This window comes from Trachypithecus francoisi, unplaced genomic scaffold, assembly GCF_009764315.1.
Source record: "Trachypithecus francoisi isolate TF-2019V2 unplaced genomic scaffold, Tfra_2.0 Lachesis_group21, whole genome shotgun sequence".
NCBI lineage: Eukaryota > Metazoa > Chordata > Mammalia > Primates > Cercopithecidae > Trachypithecus > Trachypithecus francoisi.
The window spans coordinates 58,738,017-58,765,833 of NW_022681467.1; the positions used below are offsets into that span (position 1 = coordinate 58,738,017).

Sequence of the window (27,817 nt, forward strand, 5' to 3'; positions counted from 1 at the left end):
TAAATTCTGTAAACTGTGACGTCAGGCCTATTTCCAGCCCTCAGTGAGGTATGTGTACAACAATGTTTTACACATTTTCCCGCTTTACCTGTTTCTTCACTACCAAGATTGCCCCCAGTGGGAACCATCAAGGTGACAGTGGCAAGAGAAAATGTTCTGCTTTTGCTCTTCTCAACGTGCTAAAATGTGTTCAAATGAATTAGCCTCTTACAAGTAGTTACTAGCTTGCTTTCATGTTGGGGGGAAATGGTTAATTCCCAAATAAAGCAGGCAGACTACATCCCAGATGCTCCTCAGAGGAGACCATCACTACAGCCAGGACACCCTTGCAGGGTCCACAGCTAGACCGCCATGCTTTGGAATACTCCAGTTTTCTTACTAATACCCACTATTTGAGTGCCTTCCAACTTAATGGAGAGGTAATTCTCCTTAAGAAACTCGTGTGAGGGCCATGTAGACAGACGGACGTTCCACTCAACTGCAATTTCAGTTGTGCCCAGCTGCACATGGTGTGTGCCTGGCTGCCAAACCCATTTGGGAGCAGAGCTGCTGCTCTTCCCAAGATCTCCCACACCAGTAATTTAACCTTTATCTAAATTGTTTACTACTTAAACCAACATGTTAGGGGCAGGTTAAATTAGTCCACAACCCTCCCCTCTAATCCCTCCAGTCCCAAAGGGCCATACTCAGTATAAAGCCCCTAGCTGACAGCACCAAGCAGGTCAGTTGAGGATAAAGTCAGTTACCTTACGCTCTTCTTGCCGAACTCTTCCAGGTTTGCGGCAAATCAAAGTTGCCACAACCTTCATTTAAATTAAGTGCAAAAATTCTTGTCAATCTTCTAAGTTACTTCTCTAACTTTTAGAAGCTAGGAATATAACGTGTATGCTGATGTGTTAGCAGACAAAAAAAAAAAAAGAACCCAGTATTATTCTACAACTTCATAGAAATCTACCTGAAACTTGGGTACCACATTGGAGGAATTGTAGCAGGTGTCTTCAGAGCTGACCTCTGCACTCTGTGACACCGATAATGCCAAGGCGGCTTTCCTGAGTATTCATCTTTAGACTATTAGAGTAGATCCATAGCTCCCAAAGGTCCTACGAAGGTCACTGAAGAGGTGGTGAATTCAAGGGGACCGATCCTGCTGGAAACTTCCATCCCTGCACCCACCTGCCCAAGGTGGGTGAAGCGTAAGCACAAAGGGAGCAGCTGAGGGGCCGACAAGGGCGCCACAGGGCGGTGATGACGTGGGCGTCACCGTGCAGGCTCACGGTGACGGAGGTGTGAAACCTTTCCCTGGTGTAATTTTTTCAACAGCAGGCTGCTTTTTAAGTTTATAAAAAGTAAAACACTTAAAAATACCAAAAGAATGTTACTACTGACAGCCCAAGAAACTTCCAGTTATATGGATAACATAAAAAACAACTCTCAAGCTATAGCTTTCTCAGTACAAATTCTGATTCTTCTAATTGGGAGGAAGAGATTGGTGGACACGTAGAGTCTGATGACTCTCAGCCTCATTTTATTGCCGCTGACAACTCTGGAGGAGACAGATAAAAAGAGCTCACGGGACCAGTGAACAAGCCACCCTCCTCTCCCGGCTTCAAATTCCTGCAAAACACTCTTAGGTTCTAGAATCCCCCATGTATTGTTTTATTATTGAAAACTGAAAATGGATCCTCTTAGGATTTCAGTGACATGTGTTTCTGGAGCTCACACCATGAGTTATCGTTGTGAACGGTGTTCTCCGTCCATTTCACGCCACCAGGGCCATCTCTGTGGCAGCACGTGGGAACAAGAGGCAGTGCTTCCACCTGGGCACCATGCTTAACACAGCATCTGGATTTGGGTTTACAAACTGGCAAGGTTTTCCATTTTAATTCCAACGGTTAGATGAAAAGAACTGTAGAATCTGCTTTGCAGTCAAAATCTGTTCAGATCCTCAGTGTTTAAGTCACTTAGGGAGTCCAAAATACTAAGAATTACACCCATAAATACCAGAATTCCATCTCAAAATTCTGGTCAGTCAGGTACATCTCAGAAAAAAATTTCCAACTGACTTCATGCCTGGACAATAATGGGAGGTGAACAGTGGAAATAAAGAGAAAAAAAATGGAACAAGAATTTATAAAAACACAAAAGAAGTATCATGATCTTATTTGAGAAGTTATGTGCCAAATGTTTACGTAAGCTAAAGAAACTGTATATGTAAGAAACAATTTTTAAAAACAAATGGGAGGAACAAGTTGAGGCTGTGAAGGACCTACTGATACCTTAATGGGGGGCATAGCCTCCTTCCAGCAGCAGCAGAACGTCTGTGCACACGAGACCTCGCCTGTCGGACAGGAGCCCCCAGGTCAACTGAGTACCAATGGGAAGGACAGGAGGGTGCCTAGGTGCACTCTGGGGAGCAGCAGTGGCAGCTCCACCACGTGGGTCTTCTGATGGCATGTACGGTGAGGCAAGTGCAAATCAACTCATGAGACAGACCCACACCAGCCTCTCACTTCCAATCTCACCCCCTACCAGGGAGGGCCAGCTCTGTGGCCAGCAAGGGAGGTAGGGCGGGGGCCTCAAAGGCGGACAGTGGTGGCAGGCTCCCCAGTACCTGTCAAGCCCGCGAAAGTGCAGAGGTTGTTTAGGAGAGAGACAGAGACATGGTAGCTGCTCTCACCAATGCCTCTAACTCTGCTCCAATCAATCACCTTTTGGGAAGATGACATTTCCGGGATAACAAAACGAGCAGAAAGCTACTAGCTCAAAAGTGTGTCGTCCCCATTCACATCCTGTATAAATTCTGGAAATCTACCAATTTTAACTTGAGGTGATGTGTTGGGAAGGCTAACATTAGGCAATTTCCCCCACTTCCTGTCCCTGGAGCAAATCAGCTTCCCAGAGGAGCTGATGTGTGGCAAAGAAGAGAAGGAGGAGAAAAGGTCAGAGGACCCCGCTATGGGCAGAGCAGCAGCCTCCTGGTCGACCTCTCCCCACTCATAGTGCAGGAGGCAGGCAGGAAGCAATAACCCAGGGCCAAGAGCCCCTCATTTCCCCATCTTCCCACCAATGCTCCCTTCCCGCAGTGTACTCGGACTCTTCCAGCTACACGTGTGGAGTCTCTGGCAGCTTTTCAATTCTGGTTGACACAGACAGAAATTAACCAAGCTGAAATTATCACTGTTCTATTGTAGAGGTGCTAGAATCTGATGAACATTTGAGACATTTGCTAGCATAAAATTCTCAGCTCAAACAATGTAAGGTATCTCAAGATTCATTCTAATGCAGCAATTGCATGGTTCAATTTATGTGCGGCTCAATTTCTTAGGTCTAGGCTGTTTACATGATCAAAACGAATGACATATTTTTCTTCTTTTATTCAGTTATTCATACTCAATAACTGCGTATTTTTCGCCAGGCGCAGTGGCTCACACCTGCAATTCCAGCACTTTGGGAGGCCGAGTTGGGCGGATCACAGGAGGCCGGGAGTTCAAGACCAGTCTGGCCAACACAGTGAAACGCCGTCTCTATTAAAAATACAAAAATTAGCCAGGCATGGTGTCAAGGGCCTGTAATCTCAGCTACTTGGGAGGCTGAGGCAGGAGAATCATTTGAACCTGGAGGTGGAGGATGCAGTGAGCCGAGATCGCGCCACTGTACTCCAGCCTAGGCGACAGAGCAAGACTCTGTCTCTCTTTCTCTCTCTCTCACACACACACACACACACGTACACAAGCATATTTTTGTAAAGCACACCAGACCTAGCACAGCGCCTTCCCTTAGGGAATCTGCTCAAAGTCTGACGACGGGGAAAGCAGGGCACTCTGTGATCGTCTCTGAATTGAGGCTATTTAACCTTTCAGTGCTTTTTTTAAAAAGCACAAAATGCACTATAGACAGAAGGCATTAAAGACTGAACTGAAAATAGTTTTACAGCAGAAAACTGAGAAACAAGAAAACATTAAAGTTGCACCACAGAATCTGAGGTTTCAAAGATCTGTTTGAAATATCTTCGTCTCATTAATTTGAAATTTGGGGCAGGATATGATCTTAACACTCTAAACATTCGAGAGAGGAGGGCAAGAAAGCCAGTCACATGTAGAATACCAAGTCCAAGCCACGCGTCCTGTGGTCAGGACAGTGTTCTAGGTGTGAACTCACTTACCGTGGGGCCTATGAAGCAGGATTGCGTGGCCTTCGAAGTTCAAATGTGTTCATGCAGGTGTGTAGCATGTGAATCAGACATGAATAAAAAAAAATCCCCTATCTGCCCAGTCAAAAATAAATGTACACCTGAAAAGCATACGTTAAGTTGAGCATCAGATGCAACACGAACTTGCAAAGATTCCCACAACATAAAAAAGAAGTGATGCGTTCATGTGCTGGCCGTGGATAATGTGGAAAAACTGAAGCGTATACAGCGCTGTCATCAAATAACTGATGGTGCAGACAGGGGTGGATGTGGAGTGCCGGGCAGTGTGGCTATGCAATCAGACTGGCATGAAGAGAATACGAATACTTACCAGAGCCTGACAGTGAAAACAGAGATTAAAAAATCAATCATTAAGGTGAACGTTCACCAGTGAGGTTTGTACAGCTTTGGAAAACAGTGACAGGAAGTCCCGACAGACTAGGGATGGACACAGGGCAGCAGGAGGCATCCTGGACATGGGCTCTGCTTCCCGCTGATGGTGCAGCCGGTGTCTGTCATCAGCTTAACACACAGCTGCAATTCCCAGTCCTGGACAGGCCCAGGGGATGGCTATCCAGAAAGAACGGGAGGGGTCCAGAAGGCCAGCCCCTAGGTGATACATACATTTATACAACAGTGATGGCGAGGGAGCAGCAGTCTTTTCTGGCTTTACTGCATTGTAATTGTGATCGCTCGCCCACGACGGCGTGCTGCTCTCACAAGCTGCTTCCTTCCCGAGTGCTTCACTCCGCGCGGGGACCACCACTGCCTTCTTCACTGTGGTCTCTTTTTTTTCTGGAGCTGGTCTCTTGTGCACAGAAGAGATTTTAGTACCTGCCTGGATAATCAGTAAAAACCCCAATCATTAAGAAGGTAAGAAATTACATCTTCACTTCATTTCACTGAGAAATGAAGGTGGGGACCCAATGTCTTCTTGTGGCCATCTGAAGACCCTGCACCACCCTGCGCCTGCTTGGCAGCTGTTCAACACACTTGCGTATCCAGTGGGCCGCAGTGTGTCCGGGCAAAACTGAGGACTTCAGCCACTTGCGCTCCATGAAGGGCGCCTGGCATGGAGTCACCTGCAACCCTGATGAGGTGCCAGGTTGCCAAGACGACAGGAGGAGAAGCCACTGGACAGGCTGCCAAGACAGGAGGAGTGTGGCAATGAACCAAATGAGCCAAACGAGTGGAAAGGCCTGCGCGGGAGGCTGTCCAATGCCAAGGGTTCAAAAGGACCAGTCTTAAAAATTAAGTCATTCGAAGGCTAAGGAATCATTTGAAAATAATCAAGAAAACTCCTCAAACAGTGCTAGTTATGCTTTGCTGGTCACAAACATTAACGGGGCGGTGACACAGCCACAGCCACCTGAGCCTCAGAAGGGGCCTTCCAGTCTAAGACTAGAGTCTGTGATTTCTGAACATCCTCGATTCTTTCCAAATCACATGGAGTACAAACAGGAGACAATTCTGAGAGCCAGGTCTTAAATGAAGCCCACGGCCTTGCCCCAAACCCACCTCCCACTCCTGCCTGCCTGCAAGTGTACGCTTTACAAACTCCACCGGGTGGTTACCAACTCTTCTCGCAAGACAGCAGGGTGTGTCCTGGTCTTACGCCCCCTGTGCAGTGCCACTGTCAGCATTTGCTTTACTGCACTTGTTTTAATTAACCCGTCAGCTAACGGCAGAAAAGGGAAAACTGGTGGGAAGGTGGAAGACAAAGGTCAAGGCGACACCACATGTGCGCCACCTACACCTGCCACCCCCACGCGGTCGACAAACCGACAGGTCTGCAACAAACGCTCTGGTGCCCATGCGTCCAGCGCCCAGGCGGCTGGTCCCGGTTGACTCACCTGAACACCACACTTCGGAAGACTGGGCTTCTCTGGCTTCATCTTCATCTTCTCTTTAGGCTTTGGCTTCTGTTCTTTACCTGAGCTTAGAAACTTCATTGTTGCTGCGGCATGTTTGAGGATACAGTCATTGCTGCAGTACACCGAGTCGGGCTGCGCCACCTGACAGCACCCGGGGCCAATACATTTTGAGGCACCAGGCGTCTCTATCACCTGCAGAGCGAAACAGATGACTTCAAACAATGTACTTGCCAATTTTAAGCAGTTAAGTGTGTGGCTTGTAAAATAACCACTCATAGGACCAAGGCCACAGTTTTAAAATGAGATACTAATAGTACTTTTAATATGAAGAAACATTTATTTTGTTGATTCAAGCTATGAAAATCCCCTTACTCCAGGTAAGGCATTCACACTGTCACTGCCTGTCACGCCCTGCAGGGGGCAGGAGTCTGAGGAGACCCCTGTACTCCCGCCCTCGGTTAGGTGCACCCTCCCGAGGGTGGGCCGGGCCCATGGGACCTCACATCCACAAAGAGGCTCAGCTAGAGGACCCCCATGCAGGGCTTTTGCTCTAACTGGGATGACTGCAAGTCAAATGGGTCAGACTTCATCAGGTAAAAACCCTTAAAAGAGGAACTGGGTCTTTTGTGAAGAGAGAAGACTTCAGAGCTGGTTTTGAAGTAAGCTTCCCTGCTTTGAGAGGGTTACCTGTAGCTAGGATCTGAGGGCAAGGTTGCCAAGTAAAATACAGGATGCCAATGAAATCTGAATGTCAGATAAACAATGAGTAATTTTTCAGTGTAAGTATGCTCCCCAAGGCTGGGCGTGGTGGCTCACACCTGTAATCCCAGCACTTTGGGAGGCCGAGGCGGGCGGATCACAAGGTCAGGAGATCGAGACCATCCTGGCTAACACGGTGAAACCCCGTCCCTACTAAAAATACAAAAAATTAGCCGGGCGTGGTGGCGGGTGCCTGTAGTCCCACCTACTCGGAAGGTTGAGGCAGGAGAATGGCGTGAACCCGGGAGGCGGAGCTTGCAGTGAGCCGAGATCGCACCATTGCACTCCAGCCTGGGGACAGAGCGAGACTCCGTCTCAAAAAAAAAACAAACAAAAAAAGTATGCCCCCCAAATTGCATGACATATACTTTTTTGTTTGAGACAGGGTCTTACTCTGTTGCCCAGGCCGGAGAGCAGTGGCACAATCATAGCTCACTGCAGCCTTGATGTCCTGAGCTCAAGTGATCCTCCCATCTCAGCCTCCCCAGTAGCTGGGACTACAGACACATACCACCACGCCCAGATAATTATTTTTTTGTAGAGATGGGACTCTCACTACATTGCCCAGGCTGGTCTTGAACTCTTGGCCTCAAGTGATCCTCCCATCTTGACTTCTCTAAGTGCTGGAATTACAGGTGTAACCCACAACACCCAGCCAGACACACATATAGTAAAAACAGTGTGAGGGAATCCCCCACCAAGCCTCTCGAGACCATAGCCCCCGCTGCACCGTGACTGCAGTCCTGGAAGACCTGAGCAGCAGGCCCAGGCTTCCCATGGAAACGGAGGCATAAACGTGTGCTCCTTTAAGCCAGTACTGCTGTCACTCACCACGCAGCAGGAGGAAACTCACGCACCACAGGCAGTGCGACTGCTGCTGTTTACAAAGTCTGTCTCGATGATCAGGCCTCAGCACACATGAACGTGTCCTTCACACATACATAAGCAAAACCTTATTTCTCAAATTAAATATTTAACAGAATCGGTTTTCCTCCACAGAATCTCAGTTTTACTGAGAATACAATTTAGGTTTGTGCAGGGTTATGTCAAGCACATTGACAATAAAAAAAAAAAAATGTTGGGTGTGGTGGTGTGTGCTTGTAGTTCCAGCTACTTGGGAGGCTAAGGTGGGAGGATCACTCAAGCCCAGGAGACTGAAACTGCAGCGAGCTGGGACTGTGCCACTGAACTCCAGCCTGGGCAACAGAGCAAAGCCTCAACTGCACAAAAACCAGAATCAATACATTTAAAAATAAAGACATAAAATCACCGACTTTTCTCATGAATTCCCATTTCCATTCATCTCTGAATGCCTAGATGTGGTCCCTGACAGCGCTGCAGCATGAGCCTTCAGTCCTTCCATGCCTCCAGGGCACGCTCCTATGTGCACGGCCCGGCCTTCCCACATCCTCACCTTGCAGCTAACCCAGTGCAAGAGTGTGAAGGCAGAGATGCTTCTAGATACATCCATCTCCAATACCTGCCAGAGGACAGGCAGCTGGGTGGGGACAGGCCCGGGACCCGGGAAGGCCCATAGTGAAAACACACCAAGTCAGACCTGCCCTGTGGGGACTGGAATGGAGGCTGCAAACAAGACGGCATCAGAAGCTGACAGCGTGTGGAAATGTCATGAATACCAGGGGGAGAGAATTAAGTCAACACAGCCGCAAGACAAACCACACTCTCAACACAAACACCCCGAGGAGCCAGCACCAGAACCACGAGGAAGCTGGAGATGGCAGGTGACCCAGGAGCACCGCCACTCCCATGGTTCAGAAACAATTCCGCTAGTGCACACAAAACATACACGCAACATCCAAATACTCAAAGATGGGCTGATTTCAAAAATTAAGTCATTAATAGTAGAGGAGGTAGACAGGGTAACAATAAAAATAGAAAGGCCTCACCCAGGTGGAGTGAGGCAGGAACCCAGGAGAGGCACTGCCCCACAAGGGTGCAGCTCCCGTCCTGGGAGGAATTCCTATCGAGAGCAACAGCGAGGAAACCCACGAGGCCGACCGCGGAATGATTGTCTCAGCGGACAAACACTTACAGGTTGGAAGATCTTGAGTTTCTTCTTGCCACTTGGATTTGCAGCTTTCTCAATTCTACCCTTTATCCCTTGGTCTTCGCTAGACTTCTGCTCTATTGTTCCTATACTTGTACAATCGGTGCCATCAGCATCTCCAGGTCTCAATTTAGCTTCTTGCTGATCTGCGGTTTCTGAATTAGTCTCATCCTGCACTTGCAGAATGGTGCAGTTTGGGCAGATATAGTCTTCCCCATTCCTTTCCAAAAGCCTCCCTCGAGCCTCAGAAATGCCCACACAATCGCCATGAAACCACTCTTCACAGCGGTCACAGCAAATCATAAACCTGAAATTATAAAATAACAGTATTAGCAATGGGAAGTGACAAACACTTTTCAACATATTAATAAGCCAATTGGTTTTAACATTATGAAAAAATGCAAATATACAAAGTAAAGAATAAGAACATCCTCATGCCTTTCCCTTAATTTTAACATTCAACCAAATTTGCTTCACCGTTTTTTAAGAGTAGGGCATTTTAGGAGCGAACTCTAAGGCATTCCACCACAGATACCTCAGTAAGTCTCCCCTTAAAACTGCGACAATGCCTTTATCCCAGCACCAAGCCAACAGGCTGCCTATCATCATCTGACATCCAGTCCTAGCAGAGATCTTTTGAGCTACCCCAAATGTTTGTACTAGGCCAGTTGCAGTCTGCACATGGCCCTCTGCTAAGACTCCCAAGGGACAGTCTACAGGAGAGGTCTCAGACAGACAGTCGCCCGAGTGACAGACGCATTCTCCTCCGTGCCATCTACACAGAGCCACTGGCTGCATGTGGCTCACGTGACTGGGGTGGGGAGCTATTCATCTCCTCACGTGACTGGCAACAGTCATGCGTGGCTGGTGGCTACCAGGGTGGAGAGGTGGCTCTAGGAAGTCCTCAGCCACTCTGTGTTTCTTTTTTGACAATGACTTGTTCATTGTTTCCAACTTAACAAATTGCTCATCCAGCCCAGCTTTGTAGCCCTTTAAAATGAAAACAAATGGAAAATTCTGTTTGCAACCTGGGATTTCTGTGGGAGCCGAGGCAGCATGCCCACACATGACCTACCTGTTGTTGTGAGGCTGGCGGCAAATGCAATATAGGGCATTGGGGTCATAACCCTCACATTCAGGCTTCGGTCTGCCCGAGTCTCCAGGCTCCTCATCTTTGACATCCTGAGCCGCCTTTCCCTCCAACTTACTCTCTCTGTCATCTTTCCCAGCCTGGGACGCAGTCCCCTGATCATTCTCGGGCTCCTGCTTACTGGGCAGGACACCCTCCACAGTGTCACTGGCCTCGGAGCCCACAGTCTCAGCGGGACCCTCCTCCCGGCGCTTCTTCCGCAGGCGACTCTGGATCCCTTTCAGGGGCCTCTCGGTGGGCTCCTGTTCCCGCTTCCTGCGAAGGCGATTCTGAAGCTCTTTCAAGGTCAGGCCATCGCTGTCACTATCGGAAGTGTCATCATGGTCATCCCCTTTCACCTTTTCAGAAGAGGCTGGTCGTTCCTTCACAGGCGTGGAAGCAGACTGGGGGCCGCTTCTGGCCTCAGAAGCACTTTCCACGCTGCCCTCGGAGGCTGTCTCGGCATCTGTGGCGGGACAGGACGTGGGCTCACCAGAATCCTCCAGGGAGACAGGCGCGCTCCTCCTGCCGCGGCGCCGCGCAATGGTCAGGAACTGCTCCACGCGCTCAGTGCGCTTGGGCTGCCTCCCACTGCGCCGCAGGGACAGGCCCAGCTGCTGCTGTGGGGGCGGCGGCTCCAGTGGGTCAGCCTCTGCATCCCCTGCACCCTCTCGCTTGGCGATAGTGGTCCTTCGAAAACCCCATGTTTTCCTGAACTCTTTGCTGGTGGGTTTGATGGCCTTAGGTGCCTCCTCGTTGCTCGGGTCACCTTTGTCATCCATACCTAGCGGAAAAGTGTAAGCACATCGTGACCAACCAACCACAGAACAAAAGATGACACTGCCACCAAACACGTGCAAAGCAAGTCCTTCTGACCAGTGTTTCCTAACGTGTGCTATGTGAGATGATTCGAGATAATTCGTAAAGATAATTTTAATAAACAACTACTGTTTAGACAAAAATACAGCTAGCAAATCAAATGTACAATTTCATCATTTAACTGCCTAGGAAAAGGCTTCACAAGCCAGGTAGCAGGGATAAATATGAAATAATGGACAGTACAGTGGGGTAGCTCAGAGGCGGCACGAGTTCCCCAGTACCTCTGCAGGCAGATGGGCTGCTCTGACCACAAGCACAGTGAAGACGACGCTGTGCCAGTTTGGACATGGCCTGCAAGGGGACCCAAGTGTGTTCTGGACTTTGCAAGCATGGGCTGGCCACTACCATGCTGAAAAGAGGCTATGAAGAAGCTGAGTCCCGACTTTCAGCTCCCCAACCAGGGGCTGGGGCCAGGAAGGATGCTCTCACTACCTGGGACCCTGCGTGCCAGCCCTGCTGCCAAGGGAATAGCCCTCATTGACCCTCATGGAAACAACATGAGAGAACTGCCCGACTCCCAACCCACAGACTGTGTCATATGAAACAAACCTTGTCTTAGTCTACTGAGCTTTGGAGATATTGTTATAGCAACAAACAACTGGGACACTTAGGAAATATGACCAAGGCGAACACTTTATGAGACAGAGTCTTGCTCTGTCCCCAGGCTGGAGTGAGCCACCATGCCAGGCCAACACATGACTTTTCTGTATTCTTTGTCACTTTCATTCTAATACATTATTAAAGAATCTTATTTGTGAAACTTTTAGTCTTGTTGAAACGATAAAAATCTGAAAAAGATAGTATATACTTTGAGAATTCTTTTCCAAGTTGTCCAAGTTTTAGTTACATGTAAATGCTAATGATGTCTCTGATTTTATGCGATGTTCCATCCTGGGGGAAGGACAGGCATAAAATGAAAGCCTTAAAAAATATACAAAATGGGGCCGGGCCTGGTGGTTCAAGCTTATTATCCCAGCACTTTGGGAGTCCGAGGCAGGTGGATCACTGGAGGTTAGGAGTTCGAGACCAGCCTGGCCAAGATGGTGAAACCCCGTCTCTACTAAAAATACAAAAACGAGTCGGGCATGGTGGTGGGCGCCTGAAATCCCAGATACTTGGGAGGCTGAGGCAGGAGAATCGCTTGCACCCGGGAGGCGGAGGTTGCAGTGAGCCAAGATCACGCCACTGCACTCCAGCCTGGGTGATACAGCAAGACTCAGTCTCAAAAAAAAAATTAAAAAAAAAAATTAAAATTAAAATTAAAAAAAAAAAAAAAAAAAAAAAAGATGGTCAGGCACGGTGGCTCACGCCTGTAATCCCAGCACTTTGGGAGGCCGAGACGGGCGGGTCACGAGGTCAGGAGATCGAGACCATCCTGGCTAATACGGTGAAACCCCGTCTCTACTAAAAATACAAAAAACTAGCCGGGCGAGGTGGCGGTGCCTGTAGTCCCAGCTACTCGGGAGGCTGAGGCAGGAGAATGGCGGGAACCCGGGAGGCGGAGCTAGCAGTGAGCTGAGATCCGGCCACTGCACTCCAGCCTGGGCGACAGAGCAAGACTCCGTCTCAAAAAAAGAAAAGAAGAAAAGAAAAAAAAAAAAACAAAATGGAAAATTACGTGCAACCTGTGTTTGTTCTTTCTGCTTCCCTCTAAATGCCGTCACTTCTCATTTTCCTGTGATGCTGCCTGGCCGTGGCCTCCATGCTCTGTAAACGTGACCCACACCCCCAGGTCACTCCACAGACGCCTTGGAGATAAGGGACCCATCACTTCTCTGTTCGCCTGAGCTGACCCCATTGTTAAAGGACACAGCTAAACCCGATCAGGGTGCCAGCAGCGACTCCAAGTCAGGGTGCAAACTCGAGGCTGCTGTGTGAGGGGGCACTAGAGACAGTGGTAAACAGAAAGGGGGCTTCCTTCACCAGCCAGGTGACTCCAGGCAAGTCACAAGGAACTGCTCTGACCCAGGAGGCAACGCTGACCTCAAAGGTTAAGGGCAAAGCAGAGAATACTGCTTACAAATATATATGGTAGAGCAATTATTAAACCACATCAGTTAAAATGGCTTATTAATTCTCATTGGAAATTTTACATTTAGGGAAAGTTTTTCTGCTTGTGCAAGCCAAAATATTTGCAAGAAATGTGACAGTCATCTCAAGAGGGTCAAGCCTGCGATTTCATGCAACACTTGGGGAGTTTCTATTGAAGATGGAGTTTGAAGGGCTCGCACTAGCCTTTGCCCAGAATGGCACAAAGCTGCAGTCCCCTCTGCCTCTGGGCCTATGAAGTTCCAACCCAGCTGAAAAGGGCTGGTGCCTCCATGCTGATAGCTTTCTATGGGAAGAGCTCTAGTTTATAAAACTGGATTCTCATTAAAGAGAGAACAGACTATTTGCATATGACTTATGCACAACCTCTCAAGTATTTAAATCACCTCTAGATTACATCATAGAAACAGCTGCTGTACTACACTGTTCCATAAAATTTTTACTTTTTATTGTTATTTATTGTTTGCCCCCCAAATATTTTCAATCAGCAGCTGGTGGAATCCACAGATGCAGAATCTGCTGCTACAGAGGCTGCTGATACAAATGGTCGAGTGTATTGCAAATAAATACGAGTACTACATTCCATCAGTTTCTTTACAAATGTCACTTTATAAATAGCAAACACAGACTCATTCAGTTAAAATTTTGTTGCTACTGACAGTACTGATACCTTACCTGCTCCAACACTGAAAGCTTGGACACTTTTCCCTGAAATCCTAAATACAAGCAAAAAACCCTGGCAGACGAAACCTCTTGGTCCAAGCAGACAGCCAGGCTCACAACACCGTTGTCAGCCACTGTTCACGAGTAACAGGCTTCGTATTTTCAACAACTCAGATTATCTAGAGGCTGTTCCCATGGAGTAAGCTCCTAAAAGAAAATAAGAAAATATTTTACATATCTTAAGTAAATTACGTACCAACAACAATGAAAAGGGAGCACTGAATTCTCGAGTAACCTATTATTAGAGTTATGCTGTGTGACCCACAAAGACAGCTAGGGGGTTGAAAACAAGCATGCGAGTAGTGTCCGTAAGGACTTCTACCCAGGACAGCAGATGCTACCAACCCCCGAGAGAAAGGGGCTGGGGCAGCGCAAGAAGGAGTGGAGTCCTAGGCTTGCCCCAGAGAGACAGGCAGAGGCACAGCCAGAGCAGGGCCAGAGATGAGTCGCCAAGCATCAGCTTCTTTTCCATTTGGAGCCTATGTCCGAGATGGATCCCACTCAATCAAACCCACCACAAAACAGAAGAACAAGAACAAAAAGTGAAAAGACTGAATAACGAAATTATATAAGAATGTAATTATTGAAAATTCTTAATATTGTGGCTGTATTATTTTCATTAAAAACTCAAGAAAAATTTTAGAAGACTAATGTTTGACTTACTAAAATCAGCACGATACAGTTCACCACGTGTATTTAAAAAACACTTCTTCTATATCCTCTTTCAAATAGTCCTATCAAAACACTCAAAGGTTCCAGGTGCCTGGTTTCTAGCTAGCTCCCTGCCCCAAAGCCCACACTCCCAAGCTGAGCCCCAGCTCTCACCTCTTCCTCAGCCTCAAGACCAACTGCCTTCCCTCTGTGGTCTCCCTGGCAACCTCAGAACAAGGGACAAACATTTCAACTCCCCTCCTTTTAAAGGGACAGTGACAACTGGGCACAGCATTTCGCATCTGTGATCCCAGCTGCTTGGGAGGACTGCTTGAGCCCAGGAGTTCAAGACCAGCCCAGGCAACATGTCAGCATGTAGACACCGTCTCTACAAAAACTAAAAACAAGACAAGGATCACGTAGGCATTCCCTTTGATGAGCCAAATGTATCTTCATAGTCACCATCTCTTCAATGTGGTACAACTATCATACTCAAAACAATTACTTCAAGAAATCAGAAATGACTGTTCAGAAAACACTGGAAATAAACTTTTATATTTCGCAACACTGAGCATTTAATTTATTTTATTTCACTTTTTAAAGAGTTGGCATCTTGCTTCATTGCCCAGGCTGGAGTGCAGTGGCCCGATTATGGCTCACTACAGTCTCAAACTCCTGGGCTCAAGTGATCCTCTTGGGCATAATTAGCCACTATGCCCAGCTAATTTTTGAAAAAATTTCTTTTAGAGATAGGGTTTTGCTATGTTATCCAGGCTGGTCCTGAACTCCTAGCCTCAAGCAATCCTCCTGCCTCAGCCTCCAGAGTTTTGGGGATTACAGGCACGAGCCACTGTGCCCAGCCAACACTGAACGTTTATAAAAGCAAAGAAATTTAGAAGTTCTCAGGAATGAAAACTGATTTTTAAAAATTCAATTTATGTTAATCTGCAAAATAAGCACACTACTAGATTTGAGTCCTGAGTAATCAGAAAAATGTAGTTATTTCTGTTAAGCAGAATTCAACGAAGGATATATACCTTCAGAAAAGATCAGATCACTTTCCATTTACAAAACTGATTTATTTTCATAATGTCTTCAATAAAGAAAACGTACTATAACATTTCAGTCAGCTTGTAAAATAAAAACATGTATATCAAGGCCCAAGCAAAAAATATCGTGTTCTAACATAACTTTTGTGTGTGTAGAATTAGTGTGTGATTCTACACACCATACAGCACATCGCGGAGGGAATGTGCTCATCAAACTGCAACCGTATTGTATCAGTAACAACTTTTCCCCAGAAAGAAAAATGTGGCTATCCTCGAAACTGGGAAGTGAACAAACTACAGGTTAAAACAGAATGTAGCAAATTTAATATTTCTCTACACTTCTAAGCACATTTTTCCCCCCAGCTGAAAACTGCTTCATTTCCTCTTAACTAGAAGCAGCTGATGAGTGGTGATTCCAGCAGAGGACATACACTGATTTCTGAATGCTTGAATGGTGGCTCTCAAACCTTTCGTCTCAAGACACTTTTACTCTTACAAGTTGAGAACACCAAAGAGCTTTTGTTTATGTGGAATATATTGCTGTTTTCAAAATTCTAAATATGTATTAAAAATAAAACTTAATACATTAACAGTATCTTTAATGAAAGTTACTTCTAAAACAAAAATGTACAGGAAGGGTGGCCCTGTTGTATATTTTTGCAAATCTCTGGCTTCACAGAAGATAGCTCCATGTTCATCTCTACTTCTGCCTTCAATCTGTTCCCACAGAGTGTTTCAGCTAAAACACGTCATCAAAATCTTGTCTCACACAGAGAAGTCTTTAGAATAGAGTATTGTAACCATGTTCACGTAACTGTGGATGTTCACTGATACTACACCAACTCTTGTCAAGTAGCAGTTTCTTACACGAAAATTGACTGCTGTGTTTACTCTGAACACGTCCTTGCACTCTGGACCCATGTGCACGCCGGTCACCTGGATGACACGGGTTCAAGTTGCAGACAGGGATTCTCAATGTCCACACATCTCATCAGATAGCATAAAGCAAACATTTCTTTTTTTCTGCTGCCCAGGCTGGAGTGCAGTGGTGCAATCGCGGCTCACTGCAGCCTCAGCACCTCCTCCACCCACACTGCCACCAGGCTCAAGTGGTCTTCCCGCCTCACCCTCCCCAGTAGCTGGGACTACAGGTCATGCCACCATGCCCGGTTAATTTTTACATTTTTTTTTGTAGAGACATGGTCTCAAACTCCTGGGATCAAGCATCTATCCACCTCCGCCTTCCAAAGTGCTGGGATTACAGGTGTCAGTCACCTCACCTGGGCGATAATGTCAGGTCCAATCTCCACGAAGACTTTAGTTACTAGAAAGCCATCGAGTTTACAATGGCAGATACAAGTTTTCTAAACTTCCAATTTTCACCCCAAAGCTCAAATTTTATCCTTAGCAACAAATACTGTTCGTTCTTTCTTTGAGACATCATTCGTTTTGGACAAAACGCCTGCCACATGCCAAGTCTGAAAACTATCCTCCGTCTGTTGTTCTGTCAGGGACCGTGTTCCCGGAGACCACTCAGCTCCCAGCTCAATGCCCGAGGGCTGTGCGTGGACAGTACCCACGTGGGGATGCAGCGGGAGCTTTATCTGCGACTTGACATTTAATCACAGAGAAAGTTAAAAAGATGTATGTTTGGGGGTTCCAAATGAATAAAATTAATATTTACTGCATCATCAGGGACATTATTTGGGAAAATTGGCATATTCTAAACATTTGGTGCCCATGCACGGTGCTGAAGAGGCTCCAATCTGCCCTGTGCCACCGGTGCAAATGTCAAACTCCACAGAACAGGCCTGTACTATTAAATGACTATTATGCAGAAGTCATCTTCACCTCTTAGCCTCAGAAAAGGCTTCAAGGACTTCCCCCTCAGGGGTCCATGGAACACAGAGAACTGGGGCAACAAGCCATTTCTACCAGTTTAGGGGTACACTGGGTGTGTGCAAAGCAATAATACACATCTATGGTTAAGACATCAGAAGAGACTTTAAACATGTCCTTCCACAAGTGCTCTCCTTCCCTCAGACTCCCCAACTCACATGTCCTTCCACAAGTGCTCTCCTTCCTTCAGACTCCCCAACTCACATGTCCTTCCACAAGTGTTCTACAACTACCTGTTCACCTTCCCTCAGACTCCCCAACTCACCAAAACAGTAAGCAGCCAAAAGGGAAATTTCTTAAAAACCAAACAAAAATATCCTCCCGAAAGGTCAGCTCTATGTTACTTTAAAAAGCCCAACGACAACTATTACAAAAGCATGGGTGTGCGACCACCCATCTGTGCGCTCAGCTTGTGCTACTCTAGACTCTGCTGGGAGTCATCAACCCAAGCGTGCCCACTTCCAGGCTGGGGTGCAGCCACACGATCCGGGCGCCCTGCAGCCTCCACCACACAAGTTCAACCGATCCTTCCGATCCTTCCGCCTCCACCTGAGTAGCTGGGACACCACAGGTGTGAGCCATGTTGCCCAGCCCCCACCTAAAGATTTTCAGTTCCAAAAACCTGAGACTAGTTTCTGAGTAATTAATCTCCAAGACACTTTAACATATGACATATGACCATAATTAAGTTTCTATTTTCATAATCGCATCTCCAGGAAAAGAGCTCTGACTTCTAAGCAGAAAGATAAAACAAAAATGCATATTTTACCTCACCTGGTGGCAAACATTCTGTTTCTTCAAACCTCATATTCCCCTGAAACAATACTCAAAACAATTTTAACCCACCAGTCAGAAACTATAACGCTACAGTAAAACCTCACTATTCTAAACTTCATTATTTTGTTAATTCTCACAGGGTAGAGGCCAAAGTTTCTGTTTATTTCTATTTTGCCTATTAAGGGCCTCCTGGCTCATCAATCTGTTTATTATGCAGATGAAGAGGGAAAGAGAAGACACTAGCTAAAAGTTCTTTACCACAAATGAAGGAAAGATTACCCAATAAAAGACTCTTGATAGCTCAGTTTTCATTAATAGAACAGTCACTAGGAGGATCTACCTAAAAACTTCATATGACATCCCCAAATGCGATGTGTTCGGCAGTCACCAGCAGCAGCCGTTCACGTACCATGACGGCCACTCAAAGCTTCACCAGCTTGCAGCAGGAAACACTGTGCCGCACTCACCAAACAGGGAGAGAGATCTGGGCCCACAAGGAAACGAAGAAGCCCAACTTTCATTTATTTTAGTATCTATGCAGAATCTGACTCAGTTGCATAGATTACATTTAAATCCTTCAGAAGATAAATTCAAAGTTTTGCTGCTTACCAAGTAACACTGTCATTATAAAAATTATTCTGGGCCGGGTGCGGTGGCTCAAGCCTGCACTTTGGGAGGCTGAGGCAGGTGGATCACCTGAGGTCAGGAGTTTGAGACCAGCCTGGCCAACATAGTGAAACCCCCATCTCTACTAAAAACACAAAAATTAGCAGGGTGTGGTGGCGGGTGCCTGTAATCCCAGCTACTTGGGAGGCTGAGGTAGGAGAATCACTTAAACCGGGGAGGCAGGGGTTGCACAGAGCTGAGATCGTGCCACTGTACTCCAGCCTGGGCAACGAGAGCAAAACTCCCTCTCAAAAAAAAAAAAAGCAGCAAGGGTGCCACAACACAGTATGTTTCTCACAAGGAAAATACAGAGAAAAATCCAGAAACAACCTATATTGTTGTTTTACATTTCTTGGGTATTTGTGTTTTTATAGATACGCGAGACAAAAAGCAAAACTTGTTACTGAGAAACCTGCTGAGGACTAACGCCTTGGTCAGCCCTGGGCTACAGCCAGGCCGCCAAGCTCCCCGGTGTGAGCTTGCAACAATCCTGCCATTTCCCTCTATCCACTTTCTCATGCAAAACGCAGGCTTGTGACCTCGGTGGGCAACTCAGGTGGGAAATTTCAACTCTCCAAAGGAATGCCAGGAACCAGAAACAGTCACATAAAATCATTTATCGAGGTGAAGGAGAAGTGAGGTTTATTGTTCTCTATTTAACGGCTGGACATAAAGTCTCCTAAACTACTACCTTTGATGGGCTCCTCGTCTCTCAGTAAAAAAGAAAATACGGTTTCAAACACTAAGATACAGCCCCAATTCTATATACCAGGATTCCAGCTAGTTAATAAAAGGTTACCACCTGGGCCTTGGTGAGGACCACAATGCACAGGTTCTTGTCTCCACGAAGAAATCCACCTCATGCCACATGTGTGGCAGTGTGAGCTCTCTGGAGACCATGCCAGGTAGGGTGCGCTTTGGGAGGTCATCCCCGCAGGGTACTGCGTGGGCTGCTTCCCCTCAAGCGCATCTGTTTATTACGGGTTTAAATCACTGTTCCTTTATGTCCTCCTTGGTCCACACCCTTAGAGACCTGCATAATTCCATGGCCCCAAGCACAGCCTACTCTTGCCTCCCACCCAACCCCCGATTTTCACTGCTGCAAGAGTTGCTGCTAAGGATTCAGCAAGGGGATGTGTAGGGCACTTTGAGGGAGAGGTGTGTACTGGAACAGCTTTACAGGTGACAGCGAATCAGACTGACTCCACACTTGCCCCAAGTGGCAACCACATGGTTGAACCACTAAAAACTGTTCAAAGACACAGCTTATCTTCCTAGAAGTCATCAATTTCCCCAAGTGTTTACAGCCAACTATTTTACAACTCCTAGAGAAGTGGTTCTCAAAAAGGGTGGTCCAGGGGTCCTTTTGGGAGGCCCCCAGGATCAAAGCAGTCTGCACAACACTAACATTCCGTGCTGTTTCCACGGTCACTCTGAGTATATGCTAGAGCATTTCAGAAGCTGAACGAAGATGACACTAAGTTTGAATTCGGAAGGAGATGTGCAAATCCAGCAGCTGTCAGTTAAGCCAAAGAGATTTGTGAAAAAAACAAAACCATCTTTCTCATTAAATTGTTTTGGTCACTGAAAACAGGTTCCACAAAATGTTACTTATGTTAATATATAATGGTTTACAATTTTACTTATTTATTTTGAGATGGTGTCTAGCTCTCACCCAGGCTGGAGTGCAGTGGCACGATCCTGGCTCACTGCAAGTTCGGCCTCCTAGGTTCAAAGGATTCTCCTGCCTCAGTCTCCAGAGTAGCCGGGATTACCGGTGTGCCACCACACCCAGTTATTTGTGTTTTTAGTAGAGAAAGGGTTTCACCATGTTGGCCAGGCTGGTCTTGAACTCCCGACCTCAGGTGATCCGCCCACTTTGGCCTTCCAAAGTGCTAGTATTACAGGCACCAGCCACCGTGCCAGGCTGGTTTACAATTTTAAATAGAAGGCACTTAAGCATTTAAATGACTCTTTTTTTTTTTTTTTGAGACCGAGTCTCGCTCTGTCGCCCAGGCTGGAGTGCAGTGGCGCGATCTCGGCTCACTGCAATCTCTGCCTCCCGGGTTCACGCCATTCTCCTGCCTCAGCCTCCGGAGTAGCTGGGATTACAGGCGCCCGCCACCTCGCCCAGCTAGTTTTTTGTATTTTTTTTTTTGTAGAGACGGGGTTTCACCGTGTTAACCAGGAGGGTCTCGATCTCCTGACCTTGTGATCCACCCGTCTCGGCCTCCCAAAGTGCTGGGATTACAGGCTTGAGCCACCGCGCCCGGCCTAAATGACTCATTTTTAAATGTCAAACGTGGTGACTATCAACAGATATAACAAAAGCTCTTTGGAGTCTTCCTGCTTTTTAGGAGTGTAAAGCAGTCCTGGGTCCAGCCAGTCTGGGAACCACTGACACAGAGCAGCGCCTTCCACTGCTGGAGCCAGAAAGGCTGCTCTCCGACTCTCAAGAGCAACCCCGAGGCCATTCCTATTCAGTCAGGATCCTTGTGGCAGTGACAGGTACTGCTTTCACATTCGATTTTTCCAGATACCCCGTCTATTCTCATTCAGTTTCATGTGATTACTGACAAGGCCAAGTGAGATGATGTCCACCTAAGTTCAGGTGGAGAGAATGCGGTTTCTTCTTTAAAACCCCTTCTCTCACATGAATTGCTTCTCAAATTGGAGCTGCAGCCAATTTTTTTGTTGTAGTTGAGATGGAGTCTCTCTCTGTCACCCAGGCTGGAGGGCAGTGGAGCGACTGATCAGGGCTCACTGCAGCCTCAATCTCCCTGGGCTCAGGTTATCCTTCTACCTCAGCCTCCATGGTAGCTGCGACTACAAGCATGCACTACAGTGCCTGGCTATTTTATTTTTATATATATAAATTTATATATGTACAAATTAATATATATTATATATCTATATATGTGATATATAATATATATCATATATATAAAGATATTTATAATGTATACATCTATGAATTTATATATATATTCCCCCCCAACCAATAACAGGGTTTTGCCATGTTGCCCGGTCTGATCTCGAACTCCTGGGCTCAAGTGATCATCACGCCTCAGCCTCCCGAAGTGCATCAGCCCTCACACCCCACGCCTCAGCCTCCCAAAGTGCATCAGCCCTCACACCCAGCCTGGAATTCCAACTCATGAAGGTCACAGCCTAAGGGGCAAAATTACTGCTTGGGGACCTTGTAAACTCAAAAGTCAAGAATTAACTTTGTATTTCAGCTGGAATCTTCCTTTCTTTCCCTGGGATTGAGAGGCCAATGTCTAGTTCTGTTTTAGGGGGTGGGGGACGGTCCCAGCTGAAGACAAAGAGGAGTTTTGACATAAAAGGGCTTTTTTTCCTGTATCCATTTTTACATGTACAGCTGGATTCGACAGAGTCAAACACGTATGACAAGCAACTTCCCGGGCCCCCAGTCACTGCTGCATGGGTGGGAAGAAGTGAGCAGAAAGGTATTTTACTACTCAAACATGTGAAAGGGAAAACAATATCTTTTAGTTACAGCCTAGCAAATCCAAAGAGGCCAGGCCAGTGTCTACCTGGCCTGTGTCTCCAGGGTCTTGGGAGTATCCCTGGGGCCCACTCCCCTTGGTGCAGGTTCGGGGGTCCCAGTCCTGACAGTTGCAGCCAGCAGTGCCCACCCCCACCCAGACATTTACAACCAGGACAAGTCCTCAGTGAAGCAGATGGGAGGTTGGGGGGCTCAAGGGGGAACCTGTCTATGAACGCAGGGTTAGACCCCAGCTGCAAATGGTAACAGCGGCAGTGGGGGGGCGGGGGGAAGGGGCCCACAGTATACCAGGCAGTGCATCTGTCTACAAATGCGGGGGCCACAGGGTACCAGGCAGTGCTTCTAAGGGCCGCACTTTCCTGTCTGTGAAATGGAGATGGTAATGACCTCACGGCGTCCTACAAGGTTTTCTGAAACGACATGTCAAGTGCCAAATCATCTGTGGCAAGTGTGCAACAGACAGGAGGCGCCACCTGAGAAAGCGACACAGCCTGTGCTGGCGAGGGTTTGCAGAGAAACGCCCTCTTTGGCGAGTCTATTTGTCCGACATATTTGCTAACAGCCCCATATGGGCTTGGCACAGGGAAGAGAGCAGGAGACATACTGTTTTCATGGAGGGCAGGGAGTGCTTCACGGTCACCCAGAAGAAGTAAGTAGGAAGTACACACAAACTTAGGAGTTTTTTTTTCTCAGGAAGGTGACAAACGGAACACAAACTAACAGACTACTTTGAAAAATCAGGAAGCATCTATATACTGAAATTCTTTTTTTTGGGGGGGTGGGGGGTGGACAGAGTCTTGCTTTGTCACCCAGGCTGGAGAGCAGTAGGACAATCACAGCTCACTATAGCCTGGAACTCTTGGCTTCAAGAGATCCTCTGGCCTCTGGCCTCAGCCTCCCAAAGTGCTGGAACTACAGGAACGCATCTGCATGCTTGGCTTAAGGGAATTCTTTTTTTTGGAGTCTCGCTCTGTCGCCCAGGCTGGAGTGCAGTGGCCAGATCTCAGCTCACTGCAAGCTCCGCCTCCCTGGTTCACGCCATTCTCTTGCCTCAGCCTCCCGGGTAGCTGGGACTACAGGCGCCCGCCACAATGCCGGCTAGTTTTTTGTATTTTTTTAGTAGAGACGGGTTTTCACCGTGTTAGCCAGGATGGTCTCGATCTCCTGACCGCGTGATCCGCCCATCTTGGCCTCCCAAACTGCTGGGATTACAGGCTTGAGCCACCGCGCCCAGCCGGGAATTTTTTTTTTTTGAGACAGTCTCATTGTCACCCAGGCTGGAGTGCAGTGGTGCGGTCTCGGCTCACTGCAACCTGACCTCCCAAGTTCAAGCGATTCTTCCACCTCGGCCTCTCAAGTAGCTGGATTACAGGCAGGTGCCACCAAACTCAGCTAATTTTTGTATTTTTAATTAGAGACGGGGTTTCACCATGTTGGCCAGGCTGGTCTCGAACTTCTTACAAGTGTCTTGGCCTCCCAAAGTGATGGGATTCCAGGCATGAGCCACCATGCCCGGCCGGGAATTCTTTAAGGGTGATGAATCATCACATGCACAGCCGTGAGAAAAACTCCCTGGCACGCGAGTGAGAGCCGGGGACAAGCTGGCCAGGGCAGTGGCCACAGCCTCCAACACATCCCGTTCATTAGTGCAAAACAGCTGTAATGTGGAGCTTTTCCGGACAGTGCCCTTTCTTGGTGTTTTTACTATTTTTACATAATGTTTAAGTTTCCTGTATGTGTATTATTTTTGTAACCAAACACATTAAGGTATCTTCATTTTGGAAAAAAAGTTGATTTATCTTATTAAAAAGGTATATTAAATACCACTTAAATGTCTGTATCAGCATACGCAAAACAAAACCACGGCATCAAAATTTGATACCCAAGGAGAGAAATGCCTCCTTTACAATTTAACACACGATTATTACCACCTGTTAAGTTTTATGGTCATGGTTACAGAATTCTTATCAAAATATGTACAATCACCTATTCATATAACAACTTACCCTCAAAATTACTACTCAAAAAATAAAATGGGCCTGGACAGCACAGACTGTCTCACAGATGAGTGTGGACACGCACAGGAAATCAGCAAAGCGGACTTCGTTCTTTGGCCTCCTCTTTCCCAATCAGTACATTTCCATTAACTGTTCATCACAGAACCTTTGTAATGCAGTTAACGAACATCATTTGATAGCAGCCATAAAGAGGCTGATCTTAGTATACACTGTAAGGGACCCCATCATTTAAATAAGAAAGGTAAGTGAGAGACTCTGTTGACAGAGAATTTCCGAGTGGTCTTCTAAGCCTGCCAGACAGAGATGAGACCTCTCAGGCAAGTGGAGAGTGCAGGGACCACGGATAGTAGGGAGTCACCTGTTAAACACATTCAATCTTTGCTCTTCAAGAGCCCAACAAGCCACTTGGTATCATGTATACACTTGGACAGGTATACAAAAAGGAAAAACGTGCCTTGTTTACAGAGATTCCAAACACTGAAGACGTGGCACAGCTTAAAAATAAACACTAAAAAGAAGCACCCCACTGGGCTCCATCCACAGTACTGACCTTAAGGAATTATGACCCTAAGGCTGTAGAAAAACACAGTATCAACAGCAGAACCTGCCAACTTCACCGCGAAACAAAACGGGAGCCAATGCCCATTCCAATCATTCCCTCCTCACATGAAGAAACTCCACCACCCTTCAAGGCCAAACTGATGATACACACGTCCTAGACAAGCCTTTGTGATGCTCACACATACACATGCAACGTGGGCTGGGCTGTCTGGTAACCATAGGTACAGCTGGGCAGTCAATCACAAATTATCTTATTTGTGCCCTGTCTTCTCATCACAGCACAATTCGCTCTGCTTGCCATAGTCTGAATTCAACCAACTACTACTAAGGGTCAGCCTCTGGTGGAAAGCCTGAAGAAAATTCAAGATATACGCTTTTCCAAAACAAGGTAAGAGGTATCGTACTCATGAAACTTGTTGAAACAAGTCTACAAGAACAGACAGACACCTCCTCCCCATGTACACAGCAAGCAGGAAACCAAGTGTGCATTAGGCAGGGAGTTTCACAGCAGGGCTGTGTCTGTCTTCCTGGGTGACACTTCTGAGATGTCTATGCTGTATTTAAAATAGAAAAATAGTGGAAGAGTCACAGACACACATACATACACACACAGCAACCCAAAGGGCCACTACCGAGCCCTACGCTCCAGGGTCAATGGGTTGGCAACATCTGATTTAAAGGAAGGAGCTGGAATAATCTCTCAAGTTCCCCACTGAACTTGTCTCCAGGAGGACTGGGACGGGGCCACCTTGGTCACTGCTGTATCCCTCGTGCTAACACAGAATGCGATGAATATCCAGTAATAAAAGGACTGTATTTACTCCTTAAAACGCACTGCTAAGGACCTTTTCACTGCTGAGAACTGTATTTCAACCAAGTCATACGTGGCCCTAGGGAAACCATGCAAAACGGGGTATAGCTAGGCTATGTGAATATATCGAAAAGGCGTTCCCATCTGCCCTTTCCCTCCTCTAAGTCCCTGAGTACACTAGGCTCAAATCTCATTCCATCAACAGGCAGATGACATGGACATCGACGGCCCAAGCACAAGTTAAAGAGTATTTTCAATAACTGGTAACTCTGTAAGCTACTGCTACCTACGGCCCAAACTCTAAACTTAAATATTAAGGTGCTTTATTCACAGCAGAAATGCCGGCCCTGACCTCCACTGTCTCAAAACTGCGGGAAGGAGCCCCGGACGCCGCAGCGGAGGCAGCACGGGCACCCCTCCCGCCGAGCGCAGGAACTGGCCTTTTCGGCTTCCAGGGTCACTGGAAGGCAAAACGTGTCACAGATACGGCCAGTACACACCAACGCAACAAACGATTCCACAAAAAAACTGAAAACCAGCGCGGGGAGGTAAGGACACATTCTCTGGGAAGCGAATCCGCGCTCTTCGCGCTTCCCGCAGCGCCAGCCGCCCCGCAGTGCCGGAATCACCCGAAGGCACGCCAGAAGCTAAGCCGGCCACGGGGTGGCCGCACCCAAGGCCCGGGAGGAAGCGCCAAAGCTCCCAGGGATGCCTAGGGAAACCAGCTGCGCTTACGAGCCAGCTGCGCAGCCCCCCGAGCCCCGGGCCGCACTCGCCCAGGCCAGCCTTCCGCTCCTCCCCGCGAGCTGCCGCCCCGACTTCCAACCTTGAAACCATTCCTGCCGCGACCACAGAGTGCTCGCCAGTCGCCTCAACCTCACGCAGCCCACCAGGGCCGGCGTCTGAGGCCCGCGCCCCCTGCCCGGGACTGCTCTCACCGGCCCCGCCCGCCCGCTCGCTCGCTCCCTTCCGCGGCCGCCATCTTCTCGGCTGGAGCGGCCTCTGAGGGATCCGCGGCTCTCACCGGCCGGGCTCCGATGCCGGCCCCGCCCCGCTCCCAAGGGCGGCCAAAGCGGCAGCCGGCTCCTCTACCCGGCGCCCGGGACGCCACTTACCGCAGGCCGCAGGCCTGTAGGGTCTCGCAGCCATTTCCCCGAACGCCGCGGAGTGGGCGGCCGGCCACCGAGACGGCGCGGGGCTAGAGCGGCGCCCCCGCGCGGCGGGCGGAGGACGAGGCCGGCCACCGAGACGCTGCGGGGCTAGAGCGGAGCCCCAGGCTGGGAAGCCTAACCCCGTACTGCGCGCATGCGCCCGCCTTCCCTACCTGCACTTCGGGTGCGTCCTTTGGGTCTGCACTGACGATGACTTGGTTGCATCCTTTGTGGACGCCTTATTTCCCCGACCCCAAGGGTGAAAGCTGGAGCGCTGCCCTTGCAGGGATCCCTCGGAACAGGTCGGGCAGGGCAAAGGCGGAACGTGGATGCTAGCCCCGAGGGACTGCACTCCGCCAGGACTTCGCTCTTAAGACCGATAAACCCTTCAAGTCGGTGGGGATAGGAAGCTCCTAGGCTAAATTTGTAAGAGGTGTGGGGGGCAGAGACAGAGGATAATGGAAGAAAAGGCCGAAGTTTTCTCTTCCAGATTGTATTTCTCAAACCGCAAGCCCCTGACGGCCTCGGCTGGGAGTGGCAGGGAGCGGCGGGGTCCAGCCGTGGGCGGGGTTTCTCTCCAACTTGAAGACCCTATCCAGCTGCCTCCCCACCCCAAGCTCGGCGCCAGAAAACAAGAGCGTGGGGTGGGGGGAGCGGAAGGAGGACAGCGAGGAAGGGAGGCGGGCACGCTGGACCTCTAGGCCCCAGGGACCTTGGCTGTGTCCCACCATGTCAATCCTACACTCAGAACTACTGACCAGTAGCTAGAACTCAAAAAGAATGCATGGATATGTTTGCCCACAGGGGTTGGAGGGAACGATTAGACATTTACAATCAAGCGAGGGGAAAGTGAGGTATGGTAGATGTTAACCCTCCATGTGGATTTTCTTCAGTTCGCTCAATAGTAACTACAGTGACACCCCATCACCTGTCTGTCCCCAGATACTGCAGGAAAGAGACTGGGAGGGGGCAGGAGGGGCAGCTGCTGCCTTGAGGCACCATGGGCACTGGCCACTTGCTGCGAGGGCAGGGACT

The 27,817-nt window shown here is 48.1% G+C and overlaps 1 protein-coding gene across 2 annotated transcripts in view; it reads right to left on the reverse strand.

Annotated features, from left to right (window-relative positions):
* The window catches only part of DIDO1 (death inducer-obliterator 1), a 63,361-nt gene that overhangs the window by 23,883 nt on the left and 11,661 nt on the right, over window positions 1-27,817 (reverse strand). Inside the window, exons 1-6 of one of the 2 annotated variants that reach the window (XM_033187033.1) lie at window positions 26,747-27,689; window positions 13,623-13,817; window positions 9,966-10,803; window positions 8,876-9,197; window positions 6,043-6,255; window positions 4,814-5,027 (exon numbers count right to left, since the gene is read on the reverse strand). In XM_033187033.1, the coding sequence (XP_033042924.1) occupies window positions 4,814-5,027; window positions 6,043-6,255; window positions 8,876-9,197; window positions 9,966-10,801 (1,585 nt within the window). In that variant the 5' untranslated portion in view covers window positions 10,802-10,803; window positions 13,623-13,817; window positions 26,747-27,689. Of the gene's footprint in view, window positions 1-4,813; window positions 5,028-6,042; window positions 6,256-8,875; window positions 9,198-9,965; window positions 10,804-13,622; window positions 13,818-26,746; window positions 27,690-27,817 lie in introns of those variants that run through there. The other variant, XM_033187034.1, reaches the window with a different exon arrangement.